The sequence below is a fragment of the Schistocerca gregaria genome, chromosome 3 (genome assembly GCF_023897955.1).
Source record: "Schistocerca gregaria isolate iqSchGreg1 chromosome 3, iqSchGreg1.2, whole genome shotgun sequence".
NCBI classification, from domain to species: Eukaryota; Metazoa; Arthropoda; class Insecta; order Orthoptera; family Acrididae; genus Schistocerca; species Schistocerca gregaria.
Window position 1 is genome coordinate 948,056,671 of NC_064922.1, and position 25,435 is coordinate 948,082,105.

Here is a 25,435-nt window from a genome sequence, read left to right on the forward strand (position 1 = left end):
GCCTGTCTGTGTGTGTCTGGTCTTATTCAGAGCTGTATCAAATACACAAATAAATGCTCCCTTATATTTAATAATTAATGGCTCATGATGACAACTGCTTGCCATATTTAGATAGTACGATGCAACTAACTAAGATTTTGCTACCAGGTTATGACTTATGCTGTTAGATATTGTCAATTTTTTAATTATTGCATAATATTTACATTGAGGTATTATATTTGTATGTTCTGTTAGATAATGTGAATTCTATCAAAAATAATCACTGGATAAAGTAGTTATATTGCAGCTTCCCATTTGGCACAGCTTCCTTTTAGAAAGTATAGTTCTTGTTTTTTTGGCCTCACCAGGACATCATTTGTGAGATCCTATATGCTTCTCTGAGTTGATGATTCTTTTATGAAAACCAAACAAGTTATGCTGTGAAAATGAGTTAATATTCTATTGTTAGCCACTCTAATAAACATTTTAAAAGACTATAAGGAATGAAATGGACTTGCAATTAAAGGCAATCTGCCTGTCTCATCTTTTGTAGGTGGATGTCACTATGGGGCTCATTTAATTCTGTCAGTTAATGTCTTGAGTCAATGACTGATTACAAGGTATTCTAAAACATCACCATACTTACTTCGAGGTAACTCATTGCCTGAGGCCAGCCATAATTTTTCAGTTTGTTTACAGAAACGTAAAAGCAACATGTCTAGGACACTGAGAAAAGCTATATGGCACATCAGTGTACGTGGCACAAAGGCAACAAATAAAATATGAAAATATAAGAGAGTGTCTTGAATCTTATTAAAGAACTCAGCATATTAAAAGAAATGCAATTGGAAAATTATTCATTTGAAAACATTGTTATAAGTTAACTTGTAGTCATGTTTCATCAATTTATTTTGTTGTATTCAGTGTATGAAAATGAATCTTCTAACAGTTATATCATTGTATCAATGTTTTCATAAAGTGCCTCTTTTGTAGGTCCAAAATTAGCACAGGCCCAGCAATATAATCTAGCTGCTCAACTTTACTTAAATGTTGACATGATTAAAGAAGCAATAGACACCTTTATATCTGCTGGAGAGTGGAGCAAAGCAAAGAAAATCGCAAAGGAACTAGAGCCAATGTAAGTATATTAACTGCAAAGAAAATATTAAAATACTTTGCATTACTTTCTATTATCAAAAGGCCTATATTCATAATAAATTGAAGTAGTGGCCATTACACTTTATACTGAGTAAAATAAAATAAAATAAGGTATTGAGACAGGTGTGAAACCATTACTACATTCAGTATTCAGTTTATTCACTATTGACCACTTACAGTGGAACATGGTTGAACATTAAATATACAACCGAGAGTAATTATTACAGTGAAATTATTACAGTTTAGTTCCTTATCTTTTAGAAACATCTTTAAGTACTAATGCCAGCCATGTTTATTTCGAATATTTCAGCTGTCTTGTAAAATGGGTGTTTGAGTAACCAGTTATGGATCTTAACTTTGAAAATATTATAGGGCAATGTCCAAGCATGAATTGGAGGTTTATTAAAAAGTTTTAAGCATCTTATTTTGTGGGAGTTTGCAGTCTTTGTGAATCTGTGTCTTCGTACATCAAGATTCTGTTTGCATCTGATTTTGTGAGGGTGTACCATGACTCTGTATTGTGAGGATGCACCATCTCTATGGTGCTGAATTCAATTTTTTTTTATTTTTTTTATTTTTCGTTACATAAAGCAGTGCTGTGTATATGTATAGATTAATAACAGTTAATATCTGGAACTTGATAAAGAGCGGATGGCAGTTCCTTAGGTGAAACTTTGCACATCATTCTGATTACTTTTTTTATGCCATAGGAAATGTGTGATTGAAATAAAATGAAATATGCAACCTTCAGATACTCACCAGTGAATGCATCTGCCAGTTTCACATGAGATAGCTTACTCTTGTTATTCTCTTGCAGACATGCCTAATATGTTCCTCCCAGTTCAGTTTCGAAGAGGGAGAGCTGGAGGAAGAGAACATGGACAGGGAGAGGGGAGAGGGGAGAAGGAAATGGACAGAGAGTGGAGGGTTGGAAAAAGTGAACAGAGAAAGGAAGATGAAGAGATGGACAGGCAGATGGGACAGGAACGGATGGACGAAGGAGGAAGGACTAGATGGAAGAGGGGGGAGGAGCAGTTGGAATGCGAGAGGGGCAGGAAGATATGGGCAGAGAGTGGAAAGGTGGAAGAAGTGGACTGAGAGAAGGGGAGAAGGAGATGGACAGAGGGAGGGGAAGGAGGGGATGGAATAGTAGAAAATTAAAATAAATGCATATCTGGGTAATACCAGGTACACAGCTATAGCTCGCGTCACGTAAGATGACACTTCTGCGCATAGAGGCGCAACAATGGATGGATAAGAACTGCGCATGTGCAGTAGCAGAGAGCGGGCAAACAAAGTCCACATAGCCGAACTGCATTGCTTATTTGCCTACAGTACATCGTATTATACATTCAGATCTTTGAGGGAAATAGTAAATGTTAAAACCAATTTTGATCAGTCATCATGAGAGAAATATTAATTCATGTCTTGACAACATTGCATCCACTGCTCCACAGATTTACTCTGATTGGGACGCAAGAACAGCTGCCACAGCTTTGTGAAGACATGAAGTACAATTTTTCTCAAAATGGCAATTGTCTAATGACAGGATTATTGAAACTGCTTGCAATAATTATCATTTATTGTGATTTCAACTGCATTATAAGCAAAAATTTAATACACAACAAAATTACCTTCAAGCACAAATGAAATCATTATATTTGCTTGAAAACTACTTGTACTCAATAGAATATTTAAAAATGTGTGCAAGGTATGTGTGTTCATGTGTTTGACTGTAGTTAAGTGTAATCACTGCACGTAAAAAATAATTAGTGGTAGGAAAGACTACTGAAAATACAATTGTAAAAATGGTCAGTAAGTTGTCCTATTTTTCACTGTTAACGGATATTATGAGTGTAAACTAACTCGTTCGACATTACAGTGCGACACTTCATTTATAATTCATTGAACAAGCAAACAATTAACCATCATCTGTGAATAACTCCAGGAAATGAACGATAACATCGAAACTGCCAATATTTCAACCAGTAACAGTTAAAATCATTTTAGGGCCTTATCCTATGTACATATGCCTTATCCTATGCACAGAATGCAAGTGTTGGCATCACGATAAGTGCGTGAAAATAAACCTTAAACTCATAAATGATGGAGACCAGTGGCAATGCTGAACGTGTGTTGAGTGTCTAGCAGAAAATAATTTAAAGGACTCCCTAACACTACAGGAAAAGGAATTCAATACAGTGGAAGAAGAACTAGCCGCATTACGTTGTAAGCACAAAGAACTCCTGAAGAATCACAAAATAGTGACGGGAAAATTATCTGCTGAGTGCTTAGAAGTAAGCAATCTCGAAGTTATTTTGGCAGCACAGAAGAAGGAAATTAGTGTACTGAAAAAAGATTTGGCTGCAACACGTTCGGAATACAAAGACCACATGGAAAAATGCGTACAAGTAGAGAAGAAACTGCCCGAAAGTGAAAGTGATGGCCGCAGAGACAGTGTATTATGTTCGTGTTATCCACGTATGGCTAGGAATTCCAGTAATAACAAGCATGTTACTGTAAACCAGGACCATGATTCTAGTGCTGCAAATAAGAATTCCAGGAAAAATATGTGTACCACCCCAAACGGTAAAGTGCAACCATGTCTATTGTCATCTAAAACTAATATGCAACCAAAAATGTCGCAACCACCGCCCACAAACCCAAAGTTACTTATTAGTACTTCCCAAAGTGGAAGTAAACACGAAATCTGATGACAAACAAAAATTGTATGGCCAAAAGCTCAAGGCTGTTATCTTAGGTGACAGCCAAGAACGCAATTTATCTAAACTTTTAAATGAAAACGCTCAGATTGAATGTTTAGGCTACGTTTACCCTCAAGCCAATGCAAGTTTCGTACTCAAAAACGTTAACCAAAACACCCCCAAAACTTGCACCTCTGACATTGTGGTAATTGCAACAGGAACAAACGATGTTGCTTGCAACAACAGCCAACATCTAATAAAAACTTTAAAAGCCAAATTACCTTGCATTGTATCGAAGAAAGTGTTTTTAGTGGATGTGCCTTTCAGACATGATCTTCCAAACTGGTCATGTGTAAACACAGAAATAACCAGTGTAAATTCGCAGATCTACAAACTGTGCTCAAAATTCGCAAATATTACCATAATTAAAGCAAGCAAATTTCACAGAAAGTTTTATACACGAAACGGGTTTCACCTAAATGATCTTGGGAGGAGAAAAATCACAAATTTCATATTAGAGACTGTAATGAAAGAAAATGCACTAAGTGGGCCCATAATACCACTCAGTTATAGAGAACCAAACATCAGTGAGGAAAACGTTGTACCCAAAGACAAATACAGCGTAAAACATACTGAAAATGCAAATGAGTGTAGCATGTTTAATTGCAAAAACTTTTTATGGCCAAACCACCTGTCTCATTGTGTGGAACCGACATCATCATCAACTGAAACAGCATCATCATCTGAAATAGCAGTGCCTTCAGTACGAGAACTAGCAGTTGAACCACACACAGCGGAAGCAGCAGCTCGTCCTACACGAAACAGAAAGGTAACTCAGCGTTTTTTATGTTGAGTGACACGAGAAAAAAACAGTCAAAACTATGTGAAACATCTCTCTCGTGTATTAAACATGGGAATCCAGCGCCACAAGCAGAACTAACTAGTCTACAAAGAAAAAAAATACCACAAACAAATATACAAATGTAAAGGTGAGCAAGTCTCAAACTTTGTCTGTATTTCATCAAAATATAAGAGGTCTGAAAAATAAAATAGACCAACTGCTAATTCACCTAAGTGATGAAGAGTGTGGAAGTGAACCTGATATATTGTGTTTCTCTGAACATCATATCACAGACGGAATCAACATGTTACAGATTGAAAACTTTTGTTTAGCTGCCCACTTTTGTAGATCTAGTATGGGAAAGGGTGGTGTCGCAATATTTATTAGGAATAATGTAGTGTATAAATCTCTAGATTTAAGCAAATATTGTGTGGAACAGCACTTTGAGGTGTGTGGTATTGAGATAACAACAGACAGTGCAACAGTTATTGTGCTGTCAATTTACAGGGCTCCTGCTGGATATCTGAACGTTTTTATGGGAAATATTGAATCACTCTTGTCCCACCTGTCCAGAAAAACTAAATCAGTCATTGTAATGGGTGACTTTAATGTGGACTTTTTAACAGAAAACAGGAATAGAACAGATCTTGAACACCTGATGTGCTCTTACAATTTAGTGTCAGTGGTAAACAGTCCAACTAGAGTAACAGCCAGTTCTAGTACATTAATAGATAATATATTTATAGATAAGGATGCATATAATAATTTAAGTGTAAAAAATGTTACAAATGGCCCATCTGATCATGATGGACAGTTCCTCACCATAAACCAAATAAATGTACAAAGGAGAGTAAATTTCATTTGGAAAAACATTAGGATTACAAACACACACAACATGGAAAACTTTAAACATAAACTACAACACATGGACTGGTCTTCTGTGTATGCTGCTATTGATGTAAACTCCAAATTTAATATATTTATCAACGGTACTACAAGTATTTTTAAAGAAACATTTCCTAAAAAGTTAATTAGAGAAAATCTGTATAAATCAGATCACAGGCCTTGGGTTACTAAGGGCATCAAAATTTCCTGTAGAACAAAAAGGGAGCTTTATACGGAGCCAAGACATCAGATGATTCACATAAGATTAAGCATTACAAATTGTAAAATTTTTAACAAAACCATACAGGCATCAAAGAACATGTTCTTAAAGGCAGAAATTGATAACTCGAACAATAAAGTAAAAACTATTAGGAATTTTGTAAAGAAGGAAACGGGGGAAAAGTGCAGTTCACATTGAAAATATTCAAATAAAAAATCAGGATCATATTGTTAGTGATCCAAAAACAGTTGCTGATATGTTCAACAAACATTTTTAACAGTAACAGAACAAATTGGATCGCAAGGCTCCATAAATCAAGCCATTAGTTTTCTGCAAGCCAGCGTACCTGGCACAATACCACAAATCAAAATAACAACAGTCACTATTCCAGAAATTGAAAGAATAATTAGATCCCTGAAAAGTAGAAACTCCACTAGAGTTGACAGCATATCTAGGAAATTATTAAAATACTGCTGCGGCCACTTAAGTAGAATCCTTTGCACATTTTTGATGCGTCACTTAAGCAAGGAATAGTGCCCGAAAGACTTAAGTATGCAGTTGTGAAACCTCTGTATAAAAAGGGAGATAAGGCAGATACTGCTAACTATTGGCCAATCTCACTACTGACGAGTTTTTCTAAGGTTTTAGAGAAACTAATGCATGCCAGGATTGTTAATCACCTCATTGAATATAAGATCATCAGTAAAAGTCAGTTTGGATTTCAGAAGGGGTTATCAACAGAAGATGCAATATTTGCATTTGCTGCCAATGTTTTGGAGTCCATCAACAAAAAGATGAAGATAGTTGGAATATTTTGTGACCTCTCAAAAGCGTTTGACTGCGTCAGTCACCAAATACTTTTGCATAAAGCTTCATATCTAGGCATAAGTGGGGCAGCAGGGAAGTGGCTCCATTCGTATCTTTCAAACAGAAAACAGAAAGTTGTACTGGATAGTCAAGAAGGTGCATCAGCATCATCGGAATGGGGAACAATCACCTGTGGAGTGCCTCAAGGCTCCATTCTGGGCCCCCAACTTTTTATTATTTTTATTAATGATCTTCCTCTATGTACAGATTTTTGTAAATTCACCATCTTTGCTGATGACTCTACGCTACTGGTTGATAACTCAGTGGATGAACTTGAGGTGACAGCTAATAAGGTTTTTAGGGATATTGTGAACTGGTTTAATGTAAATGGTCTTTCTATTAATCACAGTAAAACAAACTATGTCCAGTTTCAGACAGTCTCTAAAGAAGATGAACAAGAACAAAAACTAGGTGACATGCAGATAGCTAAGGTCGATAGTACAAAGTACCTTGGCTTACATATAGATAGCAAACTAAACTGGTCAAACCACATCTTGGATCTCTGCAAAAGGTTGAATTCGGCAACTTATGCTTTACGCATTATCTGCTCTTACAGAAATACGGAAACCAGTAAATCAGCTTATTATGGTTATTTTCATGCCATTATGGCATATGGAATCATATTCTGGGGAAATTAGCCACTTGCTAGGAAAGTGCTATCTGCACAGAAAAGAGCCATAAGAATCATGAGTGGAGCCCACCCTAGAGCCACATGCAGAAATCTTTTTAAAGAACTTCAAATCTTCACATCCATTGCACAATATATATTCTCCTTGATGTGTTTCATAAGGGGAAAAAAAGCCCCTCTTCAAACCTAATAGTGTTTATCATAATCATGATACTAGAAGAAAAGATGATATCCACTATGAGCATGCAAACCTGAGTAAGGTACAGAAGGGGGTCCACTTCAGTGGTTGTAAGATTTTTAATGCCCTCCCTTCACAAATTAAGTGTTTAGTAGATGATGAGTTCTCGTTTAAGAAAAGCTTAAGGCAGTTCCTATTGCAAGGGTCATTTTATACTATAGAAGAGTTCCTGAACCACGATGAATAGTACCCTAGTGCCTGTACGGATAAGTCTCAGATACATTTCCCACTCTTCATTTGTGATCCTGTATATCTATTACTTGTAAACATCTTAAGTTTTCAGTAGTATATTTTCTGTATGTACGTGTATAGAGTCTGTAATACTTAACTTTGTAACATTTATTTTTTGTGATTTTAATTTGTAATGTTAATCTAAGCCATATAATTTTAATATGAATAATAGCAATACTTACAAAATACCATAAAAAGGTTGTAAAACTGACACGTTCCATATCCTGTGATGTATTCACAACATGGATCACCGGAACACGAAATAAATAAATAAAATATCCAGTCCATTCCTTGAAAATGACAGGGGTTTACATGTGGAAACATTGGACTTTTGACGAATTCATCCAGCTGCATTCTACATCTACATCTACATCGATACAACGCAAATCACATTTAAGTGCCAGACAGAGGGCTCATCGAACCACCTTTACAATTCTGTATTATTCCAATCTCGTATAGCGCGCGAAAAGAACAAACACCTATATCTTTCTGTATGAGCTCTGATTTCCCTTATTTTACTGTGGTGATTGTTTCTCCGTCAACAAAATATTTTCGCATTTGGAGGAGAAAGTTAGTGATTGGAATTTCGTGAAAAGATTCTGTCGCAACAAAAAACGCCTTTCTTTTAATGATGTCCAGCCCAAATCCTGTATCATTTCACTGACACTCTCTCCCATATTTCATGATAATATAAAACGTGCTGCCTTTCTTTGAACTTTTTCAATGTACTCCATCAACCCTATCTGGTAAGGATCCCACGCCACACAGCAGTATTCTAAGAGGGGATGGTCAAGTGTAGTGTAGGCCGTCTCCTTAGTAGATCTCTTACATTTTCTAAGCGTCTGCCAATAAAACACAGTCTTTGGTTAGCCTTCCTCACAACATTTTCAATGTGTTCCTTGCAATTTAAGTTTTGTGTAATTGTAATTCCTAGGTATTTAGTTGAATTTATGGCCTTTATATTTGACTGGTTTATCGTGTAATCAAAGTTTAACAGATTCCTTGTAGCACTCATGTGGATGACCTCACAATTTCCATTATTTAGGGCCAAATGCCAGTTTTCACACCATTCAGATATCTTTTCTAAATCGTTTTTGTTTTGATCTTCTGATGATTTTATTACTCTATAAATGACAGCGTCATCTGCAAACAACCTAAGACGGCTGCTCAGATTGTCTCCCAAATCATTTATATACATAAGGAACACTACCTTGGGGAATGCCAGAAATCACTTCTGTTTTACTCAATGACTTTCCTTCAATTACTATGAACTGTGACCTCTCTGACAGGAAGTCACAAATCCAGTCACATAATTGAGACAATATTACATAAGCAGACAATTTCACTATAAACTGCATGTGTGGTACAGTGTAAAAAGCCTTCTGGAAATACAGACATACAGAATTGATGTGAAATCCCTTGTCAGTAGCACACAACACTTCATGCGAATATAGAGCTAGTTGTATTTCACAAGAACAATGTTTTCTAAATCCATGTTGACTGTCTGTCAATAGACTGTTTTCTTCAAGGTAATTCATAATGTTCAAACACAATATATGTTCCAGAATCCTGCTGCATATTGATGTTAATGACACGGGCCTGTAATTAAGTTGATTACTCCTACTACCTTTCTTGAATATTGGTGTTACCTGTGCAACTTTCCAGTCTTTGGATACGGATCTTTTGTCGGAAGAACAGTTGTATATGATTGTCAAGTATGGTGCTAATGCATCATCATTGTCTGAAAGGAACTTAATTGGTATACAATCTGGACCAGAAAATTTGCTTTTATTAAGTGATTTAATTTGCTTCTCTACTCTGAGTATATTTACCTCTACATAACTCATGTTGGCAGCTGTTCTTGATTCAAATTCTGGAATATTTACTTCATCTTCCTTTGTGCAGGCATTTCGGAAGGCTGTGTTTAGCAACTGTGCTTTGACAGCACTGTCGTCGATAGTATCTCCATTGCTATCATGCAGAGCAGGTGTTGATTGTTTCTTGCTGCTAACATACTTCACATATGACCAGAATCTCTTTGGATTTTCTGCCAGGTTTCGAGACAAAATGTCATTGTGAAAACTGTTATAAGCATCTCGCGTTGAAGTCCGCACTAAATTTCGAGCTTCTGTAAAAGGTCGTCAATCTAGGTGATTTTGCGTCTGTTTAAATTTGGCCTGTTTGTTTTGTTGTTTCTGCAACAGTGTTCTGACCTTCTTTTTGTACCAAGGAGGATCAGCTCCGCTGTTTGTTAATTTATTTGGTATAAATCTCTCAATTGCTGTTGACACTATTTCTCTGAATTCAAGCCACATCTTCTCTGTGCTTATGTCATTAATTTGGAAGGAGTGGAGATTGTCTCTCAGGAAGATAGCAGATTGCTTTTTCGAATAGGTATATTTTTCGTTAATTTTTGGTGGATTTGGGGGTTATAATATTCATTCTTGCTGCGACAACTCTGTGTTCCCTAATCCCTGTATCCATTTTTATGCTTGTTGTTAACTCAGGATTATTTATTGCTAAGTGGTCAAGTGTGTTTTCACAACCATTTAATATTTGCGTGGACTTATGAACTAAATGCTCAAAATAATTTTCAGAGAATGCATTTAACACAATTTTATGCGTACCTTCAAAATTAAACATGTATTTTCGCCAACATACGGAGGGTAAATTAAAGTCACCACCAGCTACAATCGTATGTTTTGGGTACATGTTTGAAATCAAACTCAAGTTTTCTTTGAACCTTTCAGTTACTCTATCATCGGAATCGGGATGTCAGTAAAAGGGTCCAATTATTATTTTATTCCAGTTGCCAACAATGACTTCAGCCCATAACTCACAGGAACTATCTACTTCAATTTTGTGACAAGATAAACTATTTCTAACAGCAACAAACACACCATCGCCAACCATGGTTAGCCTATCAAATGGCTCTGAGCACAATGTGACTTAACTTCTAAGGTCATTAGTCACCTAGAACTTAGAACTAATTTAACCTAACTAATCTAAGGGCATCACACACATCCATGCCCGAGGCTGGATTCAAACCTGCAACCGTAGCGGTCACGCGGTTCCAGACTGAAGTGCCTAGAACCGCACAGCCACACTGGCCAGAGTTTAGCCTATCCTTTTGGAACACCATTAGGTTCTTCGCAAAAATTTTAGCTGAGTTTATCTCTGGCTTTAGCCAGCTTTCAGTGCCTATAACAATATGAGCGTCAGTGCTTTCTATTAGCACTTGGAGCTCTGGTACTTTCTCAACAGAACTACGACAATTTACAACTGTTATATCAATGGTTCCTGTATCTACGTTCTTCCCCAGGGTGACCACCCAATCGAATTGAGCTGTCCACCAGTGAGGACTGATTGGAGGACTCAGATGTGCTGGGTTTCCGTTGGATCCTCACGGCCAGCCCACAACAGTGGTGCCTATCCACTGAAGCCTCAAGCTGTGTAACTGAAACCATCACAGCCAGAAGCTGAGAGCAAAGTGTCATCAGTTTGGCTCACATCTGCACTCAGCAATCGAGGTTCCTGTCCATACTAAAGACCACATGTTATTAGAGCATACAACATGGTGGGAGAAGCTTAACTCCTCCTTGGGCAATATATTGAACATTATAGCCTGTATAATTTAAAGGATACAAAGTCATAATCAGAAAGGCAAGGAAGTTCTCATTGTTATGTAGGCAACTGATATGTTGACAAACACATTTTTCAAACCACGAGTCTTAAATGAAGAAATATTATTACTTTGTTCCAAAGTCTACATTGTAATACCATTTCTATTTGAGTCTGTTTCCAAATGATCTGATTGTAAGCCGGCCGGAGTGGCCGTGCGGTTCTAGGCGCTACAGTCTGGAGCCGAGCGACCGCTACGGTCGCAGGTTCGAATCCTGCCTCGGGCATGGATGTGTGTGATGTCCTTAGGTTAGTTAGGTTTAATTAGTTCTAAGTTCTAGGCGACTGATGACCTCAGAAGTTAAGTCACGTAGTGCTCAGAGCCATTTGAACCATTTCTGATTGTAAATTTACGGCGATAGGTTCAAGGCTTATATCCATCATCACTTCCCTGTCATATTATTCTTTCTGAAGCTTTTCAGCATCCCGCACAGATGCACCCATGCTACAGGTGGGATGTTGTCTATTTGCCTTATGCACCAGCAGTTCAGTGAATGTTATCTTGAATGCTTTTTTTCTTCCCATATGGCCTTATTTTTTGCCCAAATTAATTCCATAGGGCGACACTGACACTAAGACGTGGGTAAATTCAAAACTGTGTCACCCCATTCACATGCAAGGAAGTAAAGTCTGTATGTTTTGTCACATGACTTGTATAAATTACAGATCGACAAAAGTGTGGTTTATACTGTGTTTAATATTTTTATTTGTAAGCCAGGGAAAAATATCCGCTTTTCTGGTGTTCATATTTGGTGTTTTTTCTCTAACAGTTGAATTGTAACTGGCAATGACCGATTTTGAAGCAAGGTATGACAAGAATTTGAAACACGTCATGATACTGACAGCATTCATTTCCAAATGGCAGTCACTGCTGTCTTTTTTACAAGTAAATACAAATTTACTCTCAGAAACAAAACCAGAAGAAGAGTCAGTATGCGGAATAATTGTCCGAGAACCTATTCCTATGAAAACTTTAAAACCACCAATAACACCACTCATTTGCCAGCAGATCTTCCTGGAATGATTCTAACTGACCCATGTTTCATCAAGGTAACTACCTCCTTCTCTTGTATCATGAATCTTTACCGGTATATGGGATGTAGTGTGTGCTGCACCTATGTCACTTCTTTGGACTAAAAACTCTCTTCTTAACATATCAGCAGCCACCGTCTTTTAAAATTCTTTATATTGACAAAGTATTTACCATGGAAGCTATTTCTCTTCTGCATAACTGTAACACGTTTTTGTAATGTCAGGCATTCGTCATGCGCATGGAGCACTTTAAAACATTATTGTTAAAACCATCCATTGGTGTTATTGGCTCCTTGCAATTTTGATGCTTTCCGGGTAATGCGAAACCAACTTCTTCTATGTTTCCTACAGCTCTGACACTTTTTTCGTTTACAATTCTCTTTACATTTCTCTTGCCGACACCACATGCTTCTGGAGTCCGTTCTTGTGTCTTCAACTATTAACAGTAGGAGACCTGCTTTCAAATTCATGTCTGAAAAAGTTATAACTGCAATAAATAATCCCCCTTGCCTTCTTATGAAGCACTTCACATTTATTGCTGACACCTGGACCCTCTTCTTTGAAGTTTCTTGTTTTTGATTTTACTTATGAATTGTTTCCTGTCCTCAGATTGTTGTTGTTGTTGTTGTTGTTGTGTTGTTGTTGTTGTGGTTGTGGTCTTCAGTCCAGAGACTAGTTTGATGCAGTTCTCCATGCTACTTTATCCTGTGCAAGCTTCTTCATCTCGAAGTACCTACTGCAACCTACATCCTTTTGAATCTGCTTAGTGTATTCATCTCTTGGTCTCTCTCTACGATTTTTACCCTCCATGCTGCACTCCAGTGCTAAATTGTTGATTCCTTGATGCCTCAGAACATGTCCTACCAACCAATCCCTTCTTCTAGTCAAGTTGTGCCACAAACTCTTCTTCTCGCCAATTCTGTTCATTACCTCAAATTATTCTTCTGAAATTTGCAATTGTTGCAGGTGTTGCATTTCTTTCATCCATCTAGTCTTTAATTTGCTTTCATTAACAATGTTAAAATTTCCTTAGTGAGTCTGTTTTCATGCATCCTACATAGCATACTATAAATGGGTAGATAAATCTACTCGCCAAGCAGCAGCAGGGAAACACACACACAAAAGAATTGAACTTTTACAAGTTTTCGGAGCCAGTGACTGTGTGTTTGCCTGCCGCTGCTTGGTGAGTAGATTTTTTTACTTATCCATTCACATTATATTATCAATAAGTGATTATTTTCATTGTTCTACATTGTATACTGCTATTTATGTACTGGTGCTGTAAAGAAGTGCGAGTAATATGGATTATTTTGAGGTGTGTGTCTGGCAGATACACTCCTGGAAATGGAAAAAAGAACACATTGACACCGGTGTGTCAGACCCACCATACTTGCTCTGGACACTGCGAGAGGGCTGTACAAGCAATGATCACACGCACGGCACAGCGGACAAACCAGGAACTGCGGTGTTGGCCGTCGAATGGCGCTAGCTGCGCAGCATTTGTGCACCGCCGCCGTCAGTGTCAGCCAGTTTGCCGTGTCATACGGAGCTCCATCGCAGTCTTTAACACTGGTAGCATGCCGCGACAGCGTGGACGTGAACCGTATGTGCAGTTGACGGACTTTGAGCGAGGGCATATAGTGGGCATGCGGGAGGCCGGGTGGACGTACCGCCGAATTGCTCAACACATGGGGCGTGAGGTCTCCACAGTACATCGATGTTGTCGCCATTGGTCGGCGGAAGGTGCACGTGCTGGTCGACCTGGGACCGGACCGCAGCGACGCACGGATGCACGCCAAGACCGTAGGATCCTACGCAGTGCCGTAGGGGACCGCACCGCCACTTCCCAGCAAATTAGGGACACTGTTGCTCCTGGGGTATCGGCGAGGACCATTCGCAACCGTCTCCATGAAGCTGGGCTACGGTCCCGCACACCGTTAGGCCGTCTTCCGCTCATGCCCCAACATCATGCAGCCCGCCTCCAGTGGTGTTGCGACAGGCGTGAATGGAGGGACGAATGGAGACGTGTCGTCTTCAGCGATGAGAGTCGCTTCTGCCTTAGTGCCAATGATGGTCGTATGCGTGTTTGGCACCGTGCAGGTGAGCGCCACAATCAGGTCTGCATACAACCGAGGCACACAGGGCCAACACCCGGCATCATGGTGTGGAGAGCGATCTCCTACACTGGCCGTACACCTCTGGTGATCGTCGAGGGGACACTGAATAGTGCACGGTACATCCAAACCGTCATCGAACCCATCGTTCTACCATTCCTAGACCGGCAAGGGAACTTGCTGTTCCAACAGGACAATGCACGTCCGCATGTTATCCGTGCCACCCAACGTGCTCTAGAAGGTGTAAGTCAACTACCCTGGCCAGCAAGATCTCCGGATCTGTCCCCCATTGAGCATGTTTGGGACTGGATGAAGCGTCGTCTCACGTGGTCTGCACGTCCAGCACGAACGCTGGTCCAACTGAGGCGCCAGGTGGAAATGGCATGGCAAGCCGTTCCACAGGACTACATCCAGCATCTCTACGATCGTCTCCATGGGAGAATAGCAGCCTGCATTGCTGCGAAAGGTGGATATACACTGTACTAGTGCCGACATTGTGCATGCTCTGTTGCCTGTGTCTATGTGCCTGTGGTTCTGTCAGTGTGATCATGTGATGTATCTGACCACAGGAATGTGTCAATAAAGTTTCCCCTTCCTGGGACAATGAATTCACGGTGTTCTTATTTCAATTTCCAGGAGTGTACTTTCACCAGCAGCAATTCACACGTCCTAAGTTCACACCTCTACAGTCTCTCACTACAGTTACGACTGTAACATTCTCAATTGATTGATATATTAACTCTCCTTTGAACAGAGTGATATTTGCCTTTTATTTATTGAAGAAGACGGTGCAGTGTCCAACTCTGGGGTAAAGAATGCAGTGTAATACAACCATAAATAATGTTGCTGTGTGTTCCGAAATTTACAGGCTACAGTGTACCTGGGTATTATTTTCAGGATGAAGCAATTTAGAAATGTAAGAAACTGCCTTCCTTTCCAGAAGATACAATGTAAAAACTTTTACACAAATGTATATACTGTTGTCTGACATACATACAATACTTCCAGCCAGAATCACGATTTGGAAGAGACAGGTAGTTGAAGAGTTAAAAATTTGATATCAGTGTAGAGAATCATTTGGATACAGATATATGTTCATCTTTCTTTTCGTACGTACCTCTCTTCAGCACAGTGATGTTTATATTGCATCTTTGACCCACACAGTGTTCTGATGACTTACACTTAACCTTTATTGCTAAACCAAAATAAGATGTATCACAACAGGGTCCATAGAGCTGTAGGTGCCTTGCACTAAATTTATCTGTGATGTTGTCTGTGTGTTCGTAGAGTTACTTTGTTGGTCGTCTGACCCTAGTTCTGTCTCAGTGAACAGTGCTGTAGGTTTTTCTAAGGATTTCGTGTTTGTGTTTCTCTCTATCGTGAATTTTTGTCATCCCCTTATTACTGTGGTTTCTGCTGCATACAAGGTAAAACAACCATATTTTGTCGTAGCTTTGAATTACAAGATATTTTTTTTTTATTTTTTTATTTTAGTAAGTCCATGTTAGTATGTACTCTGTTTCCAGTTTGAATATTCTTTCTGTACTGGAGAATGTGCGCAGTCCTGTAGGTTGGGTGATTTTTCCTAAGTATGTGAAGTGAGTGACCTGTGTTTTCTGTTTTTTTCATTGGTTATTTTGAGTCTGATTTTACTGGAGATTTCATGCAGTTTGGCTTTATCTTTGTTGTTACTTAATATAGCCACGTCATCTGCAAATGCCAAGCATTTCTCTTTTCTAATTTGATTACCTTTCACCTGCTTTTCCCAGTCTCTGATTTTTTTGCCAGTACATTGTTAAACAAGGGTGAATTTTGAATGAGTTTGATATTTCTTCCATGAATTTCACTTTTGCAGTGGTTCCTGACAAGATTTCTGGATGGTGGCTCTGGTCTTTCCATCAGCTCCTAGCTCTTCTAGGCTATCAATCAGCATTTGCCTGTCAACAGAATCATAAATTTTTTGAAATTCACAAATGTGACTGTACTGTTCCGTTATCTTCTCATGTATCGTATGGTTTTGAGATTCCAGATTTGTTCCATAAAGACCTTCCTTTCCTGAATCGTGCCTGATACTCACCAATGTGCGAATCTGCTTACGGATTAAGTCAGTTCAGCAAAGTTTTAGAAAGAAATGAATAAGTTACTGGAAGAAGTGAGATTTCTGTGCAATTGTTTGGATCTGTTTTATCTCCTTTCTGGGGGGTTGGGTGTATTAAGGTACTCTTTCATTCGTTTGGATTTTCTCTGTTTTCCAGACTTCTGACATCATTCTGTTAATTTTTGGAATTTTTATGTTATGTTTTTGTGGCCCAGCTTCCAAAATTCTGCAATAATTCCATCTCTGCTGTTTTTAATGATTTGATTATTTTCACTATTTTTCATCTGGGGAGGAAAGTAGATCAACATTTGGTCCTAGTTTTAATTTAACTATATTGTCATATTTTTTCAGGTATGAGGCATATGTAGACAATCGGTACAAAGACTCACTACGGAAACAGGGTCAAGCTGATCAGCTGGTGGATGTGGATATTATTGGTGCTCTTGATCTTTTGGCAGAACAAGGTCAATGGGTGCGCTGTCTTGAAACTGCCCAGCCTCATGGGGCACAAGTACTTCATAAATACGTTGCGCTGTATGCGACACAGCTTATTAAGGTACTGTTGCTTACTGTTTTACAATACTTTGTTAAAACATATGTTTAGCTATTTTGTTACAAAAGTACTCTTGTTTTTGTTTTACAGACATAAGGCCTTGGTCCAAGGCATAATTCTCTGGCTAACATTTTGTCTTCCAATGCAGGAGACTTCATCAGAGTCTTTAATGATTGAGAAAGCAGTTAGAGACATGAATCAGCTCAGCAAGCCAAACTGGTTACTTGTATTTATGCAATGGTCAGTTTGTGACATCACCAGACCAATGCCTATGGTCATGGAGTGATGCTGATGTAAGCTGTGGAGCTTGTAATGAGGAAGAGCTGTCGCTGTTTGTTTTATTGACCACTAAGGCCCACAACCAGTTTAATTTCAATCCTTCTTCTTTCTGTAGCATAATAATTATTAGATCTTGCTAAAACCACAAAAACAGTTTTAACAGAAAATAAGTATTGTAATTAGACCAGTTGTGGGCCTTAGTGCTAAATAAAACAAATAGCACAGCATATGTCGACATGATTTCCCAGTCTCAAGCAGCAGTCTGATGACATCACAAATTGACCGTTGCAGGGGTCACACAAACAGTTCAGCCTGCTGAATTTGTTCAAGTCTGTAACTGTTTTCTGAGTTGTTAAAGCCTGTGAAGAACATTAATGTAAGAAGAAACATTAGGCAGACAATTATGCCTTGGACCACGGCTATATGCTCATAAAATAAATATCAGCAATTACACAAATACCGGCCTGCATTCCATGAGTATTCTGTTTTCTGCCTCACCCCTTTTTTGTTGTTGTTCACAGAAGGATATTTGATGCTGTTGTTCAAACAACTTACGAGAATGGAGCCTGGTGGTGTATTTCACAACTGCCAACATTTCAACAGCTGAACAACCCGTCATGTTCAATAAACAAATGCAGTGAGAGATTGCTGTGCAAGGAAATTTAAACACTTGGTATCCAGGGCTATTCCAGCCAAAACCCATAATATGGCTTATGGAGACTGGCAACACATACACCATTAACAACTTGCATCACCACACAATCAGAGATGACTAATGTCAGAAATTATTGATAGTGAATATTAATTAACACTAGGTTAGCAAGTAACATTAATTCTGTCCCTGTGTTGCTTGACCAGGAAGAGAACAGGATTCCAAGCGGGATTTAAGCAAAAACCTCCCTCTCTGTTTACATAGAAAGATAGATCCCTTATCATTTAGCTACAAAATAGCAGGTCAGCAACTGGAAGCAGTATCTGGGAGTACGCATTAGGAGTGATTTAAAATGGAATGATCATATAACGTTCATCGTCGGTAAAGCAGATGCCAGACTGAGATTCATTGGCAGAATCGTAAGAAAATGCAATCCGAAAACAAAGGAAGTAGGTTACAGTACGCTTGTTCACCCACTGCTTGAATACTGCTCAGCAGTGTGGGATCCGTACCAGATAGGGTTGATAGAAGATATAGAGAAGATCCAACGGAGAGCAGCGCGCTTCATTACAGGATTGTTTTATTAATGGCGAAAGCGTTACGGAGATGATAGATAAACTCCAGTGGAAGACTGCAGGAGAGACGCTCAGTAGCTCGGTACGGGCTTTTGTTAAAGTTTCGAGAACATACCTTCCCCAAAGAGTCAAGCAGTATGTTGCTCCCTCCTACGTATATCTCGCGAAGAGACCATGAGGATAAAATCAGAGAGATTAGAGCCCACACAGAAGTATACCGACAATCCTTCTTTCCACGAACAATACGAGACTGGAATAGAAGGGAGAACCGATAGAGGTACTCAGGGTACCCTCCGCCACACACCGTCAGGTGGCTTGCGGAGTATGGATGTAGATGCAGATGTAGAAGTCATTGCTAATTTTAATTTCAGTTGCTTCCTTAATAACAATAACTCTTAACAGTTTTCAGACAACAGGGGACAGTGTGGTACTGGGGTGCAAGACACACATCTCTCGCAGTTGACTGACGTATTGTATGCAGTCGATTTTCTTCTCAGGTCAGATGGCTGCGTCGATCTTCACAAACTCTTCTTCTCCAAAGACTATAGCTGGTTAAGGGAATTCCAAAATAGAGTTCTTTTCTATTGTTGAAATTATTCTGTACTCACAGTATACTTTTGTGCATCTCTGTTATATTTTCATCTCCACAATAAAACAACTTCAGAAGTTCCACACAAGTGTTCAACTCTCTTGAGTCAACCCCACCTTGGGCCATTAGATACTAACAGATACAATTACAATATGTTTGGTTTAATAACCCCTATAAAACCAGTTCTTGATTCTCGCAAGTCCAACACCAAAAAGTCCAATGTAAATGTCTTTTGTTCAATACATAATTCATTTGTTAACAACAATACAGTCGTTACACCATCAAAGAACAGAGCGTGCTTGCTCCTTGTACTGGACATAAGATTCTGTGGTGCATGCTGCAAACACTTGTCTGCGCCGATCGACTGTCACTATTGCATTATTTTCATGATACATGTCCATCCTGCACACACAAAGACCGGCAGCGAGGTAGACACATCTCCATTCTCTCACCCTCTTACTTAAAATATTGGATGTTCAAGATGATGGAAAGCCAAGTTTCTCTAGAACCAAAATTCTTGAGGCACTACAGAACTCAAAGCTGGAATGACATGCCATAGTCTCTGTGTTGTTATACTCCCCACATATACCAAGGCAATGTTCTGCAGTAGGAGATTTGCTTGGCTCTTGTAAGCATGTGTGATGCTTGTACTCTATACACGTGTCCTCCATGGTCCTGTTGGTGTGACCAATGTATGACATGCCCCCAATGTGTGGGATACGGAAGAAAACTGCCTTAAGCAAATCAAGATCATCCTTTACAAACCATGGATGGGGCCTAATTGTAATGGTGGTTGAATAATACACTTCAATCCCTGTTCCCATAAATTACAACCAAACTTATTGGAAATGCTAGCTGCATAAGACAAAAAGGCTGTAGACTTAGATGCTGCCAAATCATTTTTGTCACTCAGTCGATTCACGGGTGGTCTCTGATGTAATTTGTGTCTGATGTGTCTTTCACTATAACCGTTCTGGCAAAAGGTGACTCTGAGCTAGGCTATTCAGCTGACAAACTTTCAGAGTTGAGATGACGTAAGCCCAATGAACCAAGGTACAAAGTACCAATTTCACGTTGCTGCATATTGACAGCTATCCAAGGCAGTGTTAATTGGCTTCCTGTAGAAGGAATGTTCCAACATACCACCAATCTCAATTTCTTTAACTGACATAAGAAATTCACTGAATTCCTAACTGACTTACTAATGGGATCAGCAGAGTAGTAAGGTGTATGTCGCATGATACATTGAGGGACCAGTATTACCAACAGTAGCACTAAGAGGAACCCCTTCCGTGTTGATCTTCAAATGGCTGTATAATCTGTCACCAGTCAAAATATAAGCAACTGTAGAGGACATCACTCAGGTGCATCCCAGTAAGCTGTTTGAACATCAGCTTACATTAGCTTAAGGGGAGATGAACGCATTAAGAAACAATACACATTTTTCTTGCTTGAATGTACAAATTTTTAGCCAAGGTTCTGTCATCAGAAGCAGTTACACCACCTTATCATGATTTCCTCTTCACGAGCTATCTTATTAATATATGTCAGCCTTTCATGTACATATTTAAATTACTGTTCTATTTACTCTCCATATTGATTTACTCTTCAAATATAATAATCTTTACTTCGCAGGATGGAGATCCAATCAAGGCTCTCAACCTTTATATGAAGTATGAGGCACCTGCATTCACACAAAATTACAATATTTATAAACGTATAGCAATTGATATATTTAGCTTACCCGACATGATGGGGCCAGATGCATACAGCACATGGGCAAATCTGCGTAATATGCTGTTCCAGCTGGTAAGGATCTTCAACTGCACATTTCATTCCATGAGTGTTATTCAAAAGCATATCACCGCCCCTCCTCCTTTGCGTAGCTTCATAGCTTCTTCTTCCTCCCGCCCTCCCTCCCTACCTCCCTCCCTCCCTCCCTCCCTCCCCCCCCCCCTCTCTCTCTCATTTTTCTCTTTGTGTTAAGTAAGACTTATTGAGATTAAATGAATGTCTGTGAACAACATACTCTCCAGCAATAACTCTCTATTTTTTTAAGTTTAGAGGAAGAATGGTAACTCTTCTGAATGTGTTTCATAAAATTAGGAAACCATGTAATAAGCATTACACCTCTTATAGTTTTTGTACCTCATTTCAATTCAGCAAAACACATTAACTTAACTTATAAAGGAATAGGCAGTTGTCACAATAATTCAGGGTGGTTACTGTATGAGTACCCAACTTCATGAGAATGATGTTCAGATTGTGTACTCAGGATTTTCATTGCTAGTAGCTTTAGTTTGCATGGTTTACAGTGTTAGTGTCATGACATGCACTTTGGTGCCAGTATTGGTATGGCTATGTAGGGTTGAAACACAAGTGCCAGTGTGCATTACAGCTGCATACAGTAAACTTGGGTCTGGACTAGGTGAGCGGGGTTTTACTCATAAAGCTGTTTTATCAAAACAACAGCACTAGTACTGATGCTCTTCATGAGTGTTGGCACACTGAAAGAGTACGGAAAAAGTCCTCTTTCCGCACTGGGATTGAGGAACATAATTCAGAAGTTTGAATTACCTCATGATTTGGAAATTGCTTGTGGGAGAGCTGACAGCTAATAGTACCACAAGTTGTGGAAGAAGTTATTGTTGCCATGACTGAGAATGCTGGACATATTGTGTGATCTTCAAGCAGTGCACAAATTGTGTCATGACAGCTAAATATTACATGGTCCACTTGTTTGAAAAGTGCTGTGAACACTTAAGAAATGGAATTTCTAGTGTGGTTCCAGGATGTTGTCACATTGAGCAGTATTTGTGTGTGTGTGTGTGTGTGTGTGTGTGTGTGTGTGTGTGTGTGTGCGCGCGCGCGTGAGTATATACCTATCCTTTTTTCCCCCTAAGGTAAGTCTTTCCGCTCCCGGGATTGGAATGACTCCTTACCCTCTCCCTTAAAACCCACATCCTTTCGTCTTTCCCTCTCCTTCCCTCTTTCCTGAAGAAGCAACCGTCGGTTGCGAAAGCTAGAAATTTTGTGTGTGTGTTTGTGTGTTATTTTATTGTGCCTGTCTACTGGTGCTTTTCCGCTTGGTAAGTCTTGGAATCTTTTTAGTATTTGTAATCTATTACATAAACATGGTACACAGTTAATAAATTTTACCCACTCATGTGTAAATTAAAATGTGCTTCTTTCAATGTTTTATCCATTATTTCTCATCTTAGAATTGATTCCACAAATTTCCTTGACCTGCTATCACATGTTTTTGATGGGCTCCCTGTCAGGTAGTAAAAGTTCAATTACAAGCACCCTGTTTATAAAATTTGCATTATGTCTTAAGACCTACTGTGATGAAGAGGGGAGCATAAAGATAAAAGTCAGTGATTTCTCTGTCAAAACTATTTTGAAATCAATTTGTTAAAATTTAGCATATTGTGAAGGTTTTGAAATAGTATGCCATCCAGAAATATATTCCATTATGTGTCAAAGGTGGTGTAAACATAGTGTATCACCTGGGTGTGCGAATTTCCGTGGAGAGTGACATAAACTTCCAGGCATCAGATGGTCACAATGACAATACAAAAATCCCTGTATTCAATGTATTTTTGATCCACAATTAATTGTCAGACTTTCAAAAGAGTTACATCACTGTATTTGTCTCATAAGCACTGCTACTCTGTTACAAAAAGACTCCATAGTTCCATAACAAACATTAATGCTTACATCTTGAGAACTAAGTAGGTTACGAAACTAAATTGGTCTTTTTTTTTACAAGCCAATGGCCACTACTGGCCTAAGTAAAATGAGATTACAAATATATTTAATGAGTCAAAAGTTTTACAGGTAAGAAATTAGGCAGCTTTCCCTATATACGTGACATATTTCTGGTTTGGGAAAAAGCTGCTGCCTATCTAGTTGTACTACACAGCTAATAGTTTCAGCTACTATTTTGTTCTAAATGTTTATGTAACTATGCTGATTTCATGTAACACTCTCAGGTGCCTGTGTACTGGAAAATTTTAAAAAATCACTGCATAATTGAAATTAACCAGAATTTTCACCCCTCCATCAACATATTCAGATGAATCATAGAAGGACTGGTTAATAATGTTTGTATGTTGAGAATTACTAGCAGAGACAGGAAAATAAACAAGTGGATCCATGAAGAGATTAGAGTGGAAGACTGAATCCTGTACATTGACATAAAGTGGAAAATTATGATGACAACTCAGACCACAAACCAGTGCCTTAGACAAAAAGTGTAAACACATTCACATTAATGTTATGTGATGTTTGTATCCAGTGTGTTCCACAGAACATTCTCAATATGTGGCTGTGAAACACATGAAATACGAAACACTTGGCTATAGCTGAAAATGCTTTTTACTAATGAATGAAATTATTTGTCTTGTTACTTCAAAAGGTGGTCAAACATAATCTTGATTTCAATACTACATGAGAATGATTTATTTCTAATTATTAATGCAACAGAACACAGTTTGTATGTTTCTAAAGGTCTAAAGTTTATTTGGCATCACTAATTAATTTGATGAAACAGCTCTATGTATAGAGCACATAAGCTTATGTTCACATCCACACTACTTAAAACTGAACTGCAAATACTGTATTTTTCAAATTGTAAAAAGGAATTTGTTAATGGTGACCATGCATTACAATAATCACAATGTGACCATTGAAAATTTAAGTCAAACATTTGATTCAAATGCAGATCTCCTACTACTTGCAAGTGCTTGTCCCACATTTGTGTGTCTCAGTTTTTTCCCAGATCTTTTTCTCAGATCTCTGGTAACTTAGGACTAGCACAACAGAGAGAATGCTTGACTGGAGGAATTAGCTTAATGCCACCATAACTAACTATACTGTTCAAATTCATTCTTGACTCTCCTTGCATCCTTCATTCATTCATGAATTATGTTCTATAAATTCATCATGAAGGAGAACCGTCAGGGATGTAGACCAAATCAAATTATATATTAACAAAGTGAAGCAGGTAAAAATTTCATTAATGATTGATTACTGTTAAACTGACACAAATGATTAATGTGTACTCAAGCTAAATATCACACCGTAAACTTGACATAATTTTTTTTTCTAAATTTAACAGGAAAACTTCCATGAAAAACTGTAGCTCTCTAAATTGCTTTAGACATCTGCTGTTTATCTCTTATTACTTTTGTAACATTTACTTTGGAACGTTGATATTCATAATAAAACAACTGTTATTCATGTGTCATAAAAACAGGTAATGGCCATCTTTAGTTCTTGAATCTATAAGGTTTTTCTGTTTGGATGATACAAACTTCAAAGGATAATGGAGAAGTGCAGATGTATCAGTTTAAGATAGGGTCAGTAAACAACAGAGTCGGTAGTTATAAGTGAGAATGGGGTGAAGACTTAAAGTTTACCATTTATCTGCTGATGATTACAAAAACTTGTTTACTTAAATTTTTATAATAATTTTATTTTTATGCTGTACTTCCACATGGTGCTACATTCATTGCAATTACTCAGAGCGGCATCTCTTATATATTGTGTTGGCATAACATTGGCACACACAGTTCTGTTGTACCTAATTTCAAATTCTCTTCAGTCTCATACCAGAATCTCTCTCTCTCTCTCTCTCTCTCTCTCTCTCTCTCTCTCTCTCTCTCTCTCTCACACACACACACACACACACACACACACACACACACAGAAAGAGAGAGAGAGAATATTCGCGCGCGCGCGCGTGTGTGTGTGTGTGTGTGTGTGTGTGTGTGTGTGTGTGTGTGTGTGTGTGTGTGTGTGTGTGTGTGTGTACACTAGCAAAAGAGAAATAACTTTTAAAAACATAATCCATATACTGGATTAACTGCTAAGTAACATATACACTCTTCTTTGGTTGCATCTCCTGGATTCATATGAAAAGCTCAAAGGACATAGGCCTACTCCAGCATATTATTCTCTGGTTACCATCTCACGTCCTTCATCTACATCTACATCCATACTCCGCAAGCCACCTGACGGTGTGTGACTGTGAACACTTGCAGCAAAGAAGGTACACGATTCCTTTGCCCTCACTGCCCAGTCTCAGCACTTTTATTTTGCATGCA

General features: G+C 38.6%; 1 protein-coding gene across 3 annotated transcripts in view; it reads left to right on the forward strand.

Moving 5' to 3' along the window:
• LOC126355880 (intraflagellar transport protein 172 homolog) overlaps positions 1–25,435 on the forward strand; it is a 372,812-nt gene that overhangs the window by 310,162 nt on the left and 37,215 nt on the right. For all 3 annotated transcript variants that reach the window (XM_050006382.1, XM_050006381.1, XM_050006383.1), the window contains 3 exons: positions 973–1,117; positions 17,029–17,233; positions 20,961–21,134. In XM_050006382.1, coding sequence (XP_049862339.1) covers positions 973–1,117; positions 17,029–17,233; positions 20,961–21,134 — 524 coding nt within the window. The remainder of the gene's footprint in view (positions 1–972; positions 1,118–17,028; positions 17,234–20,960; positions 21,135–25,435) is intronic.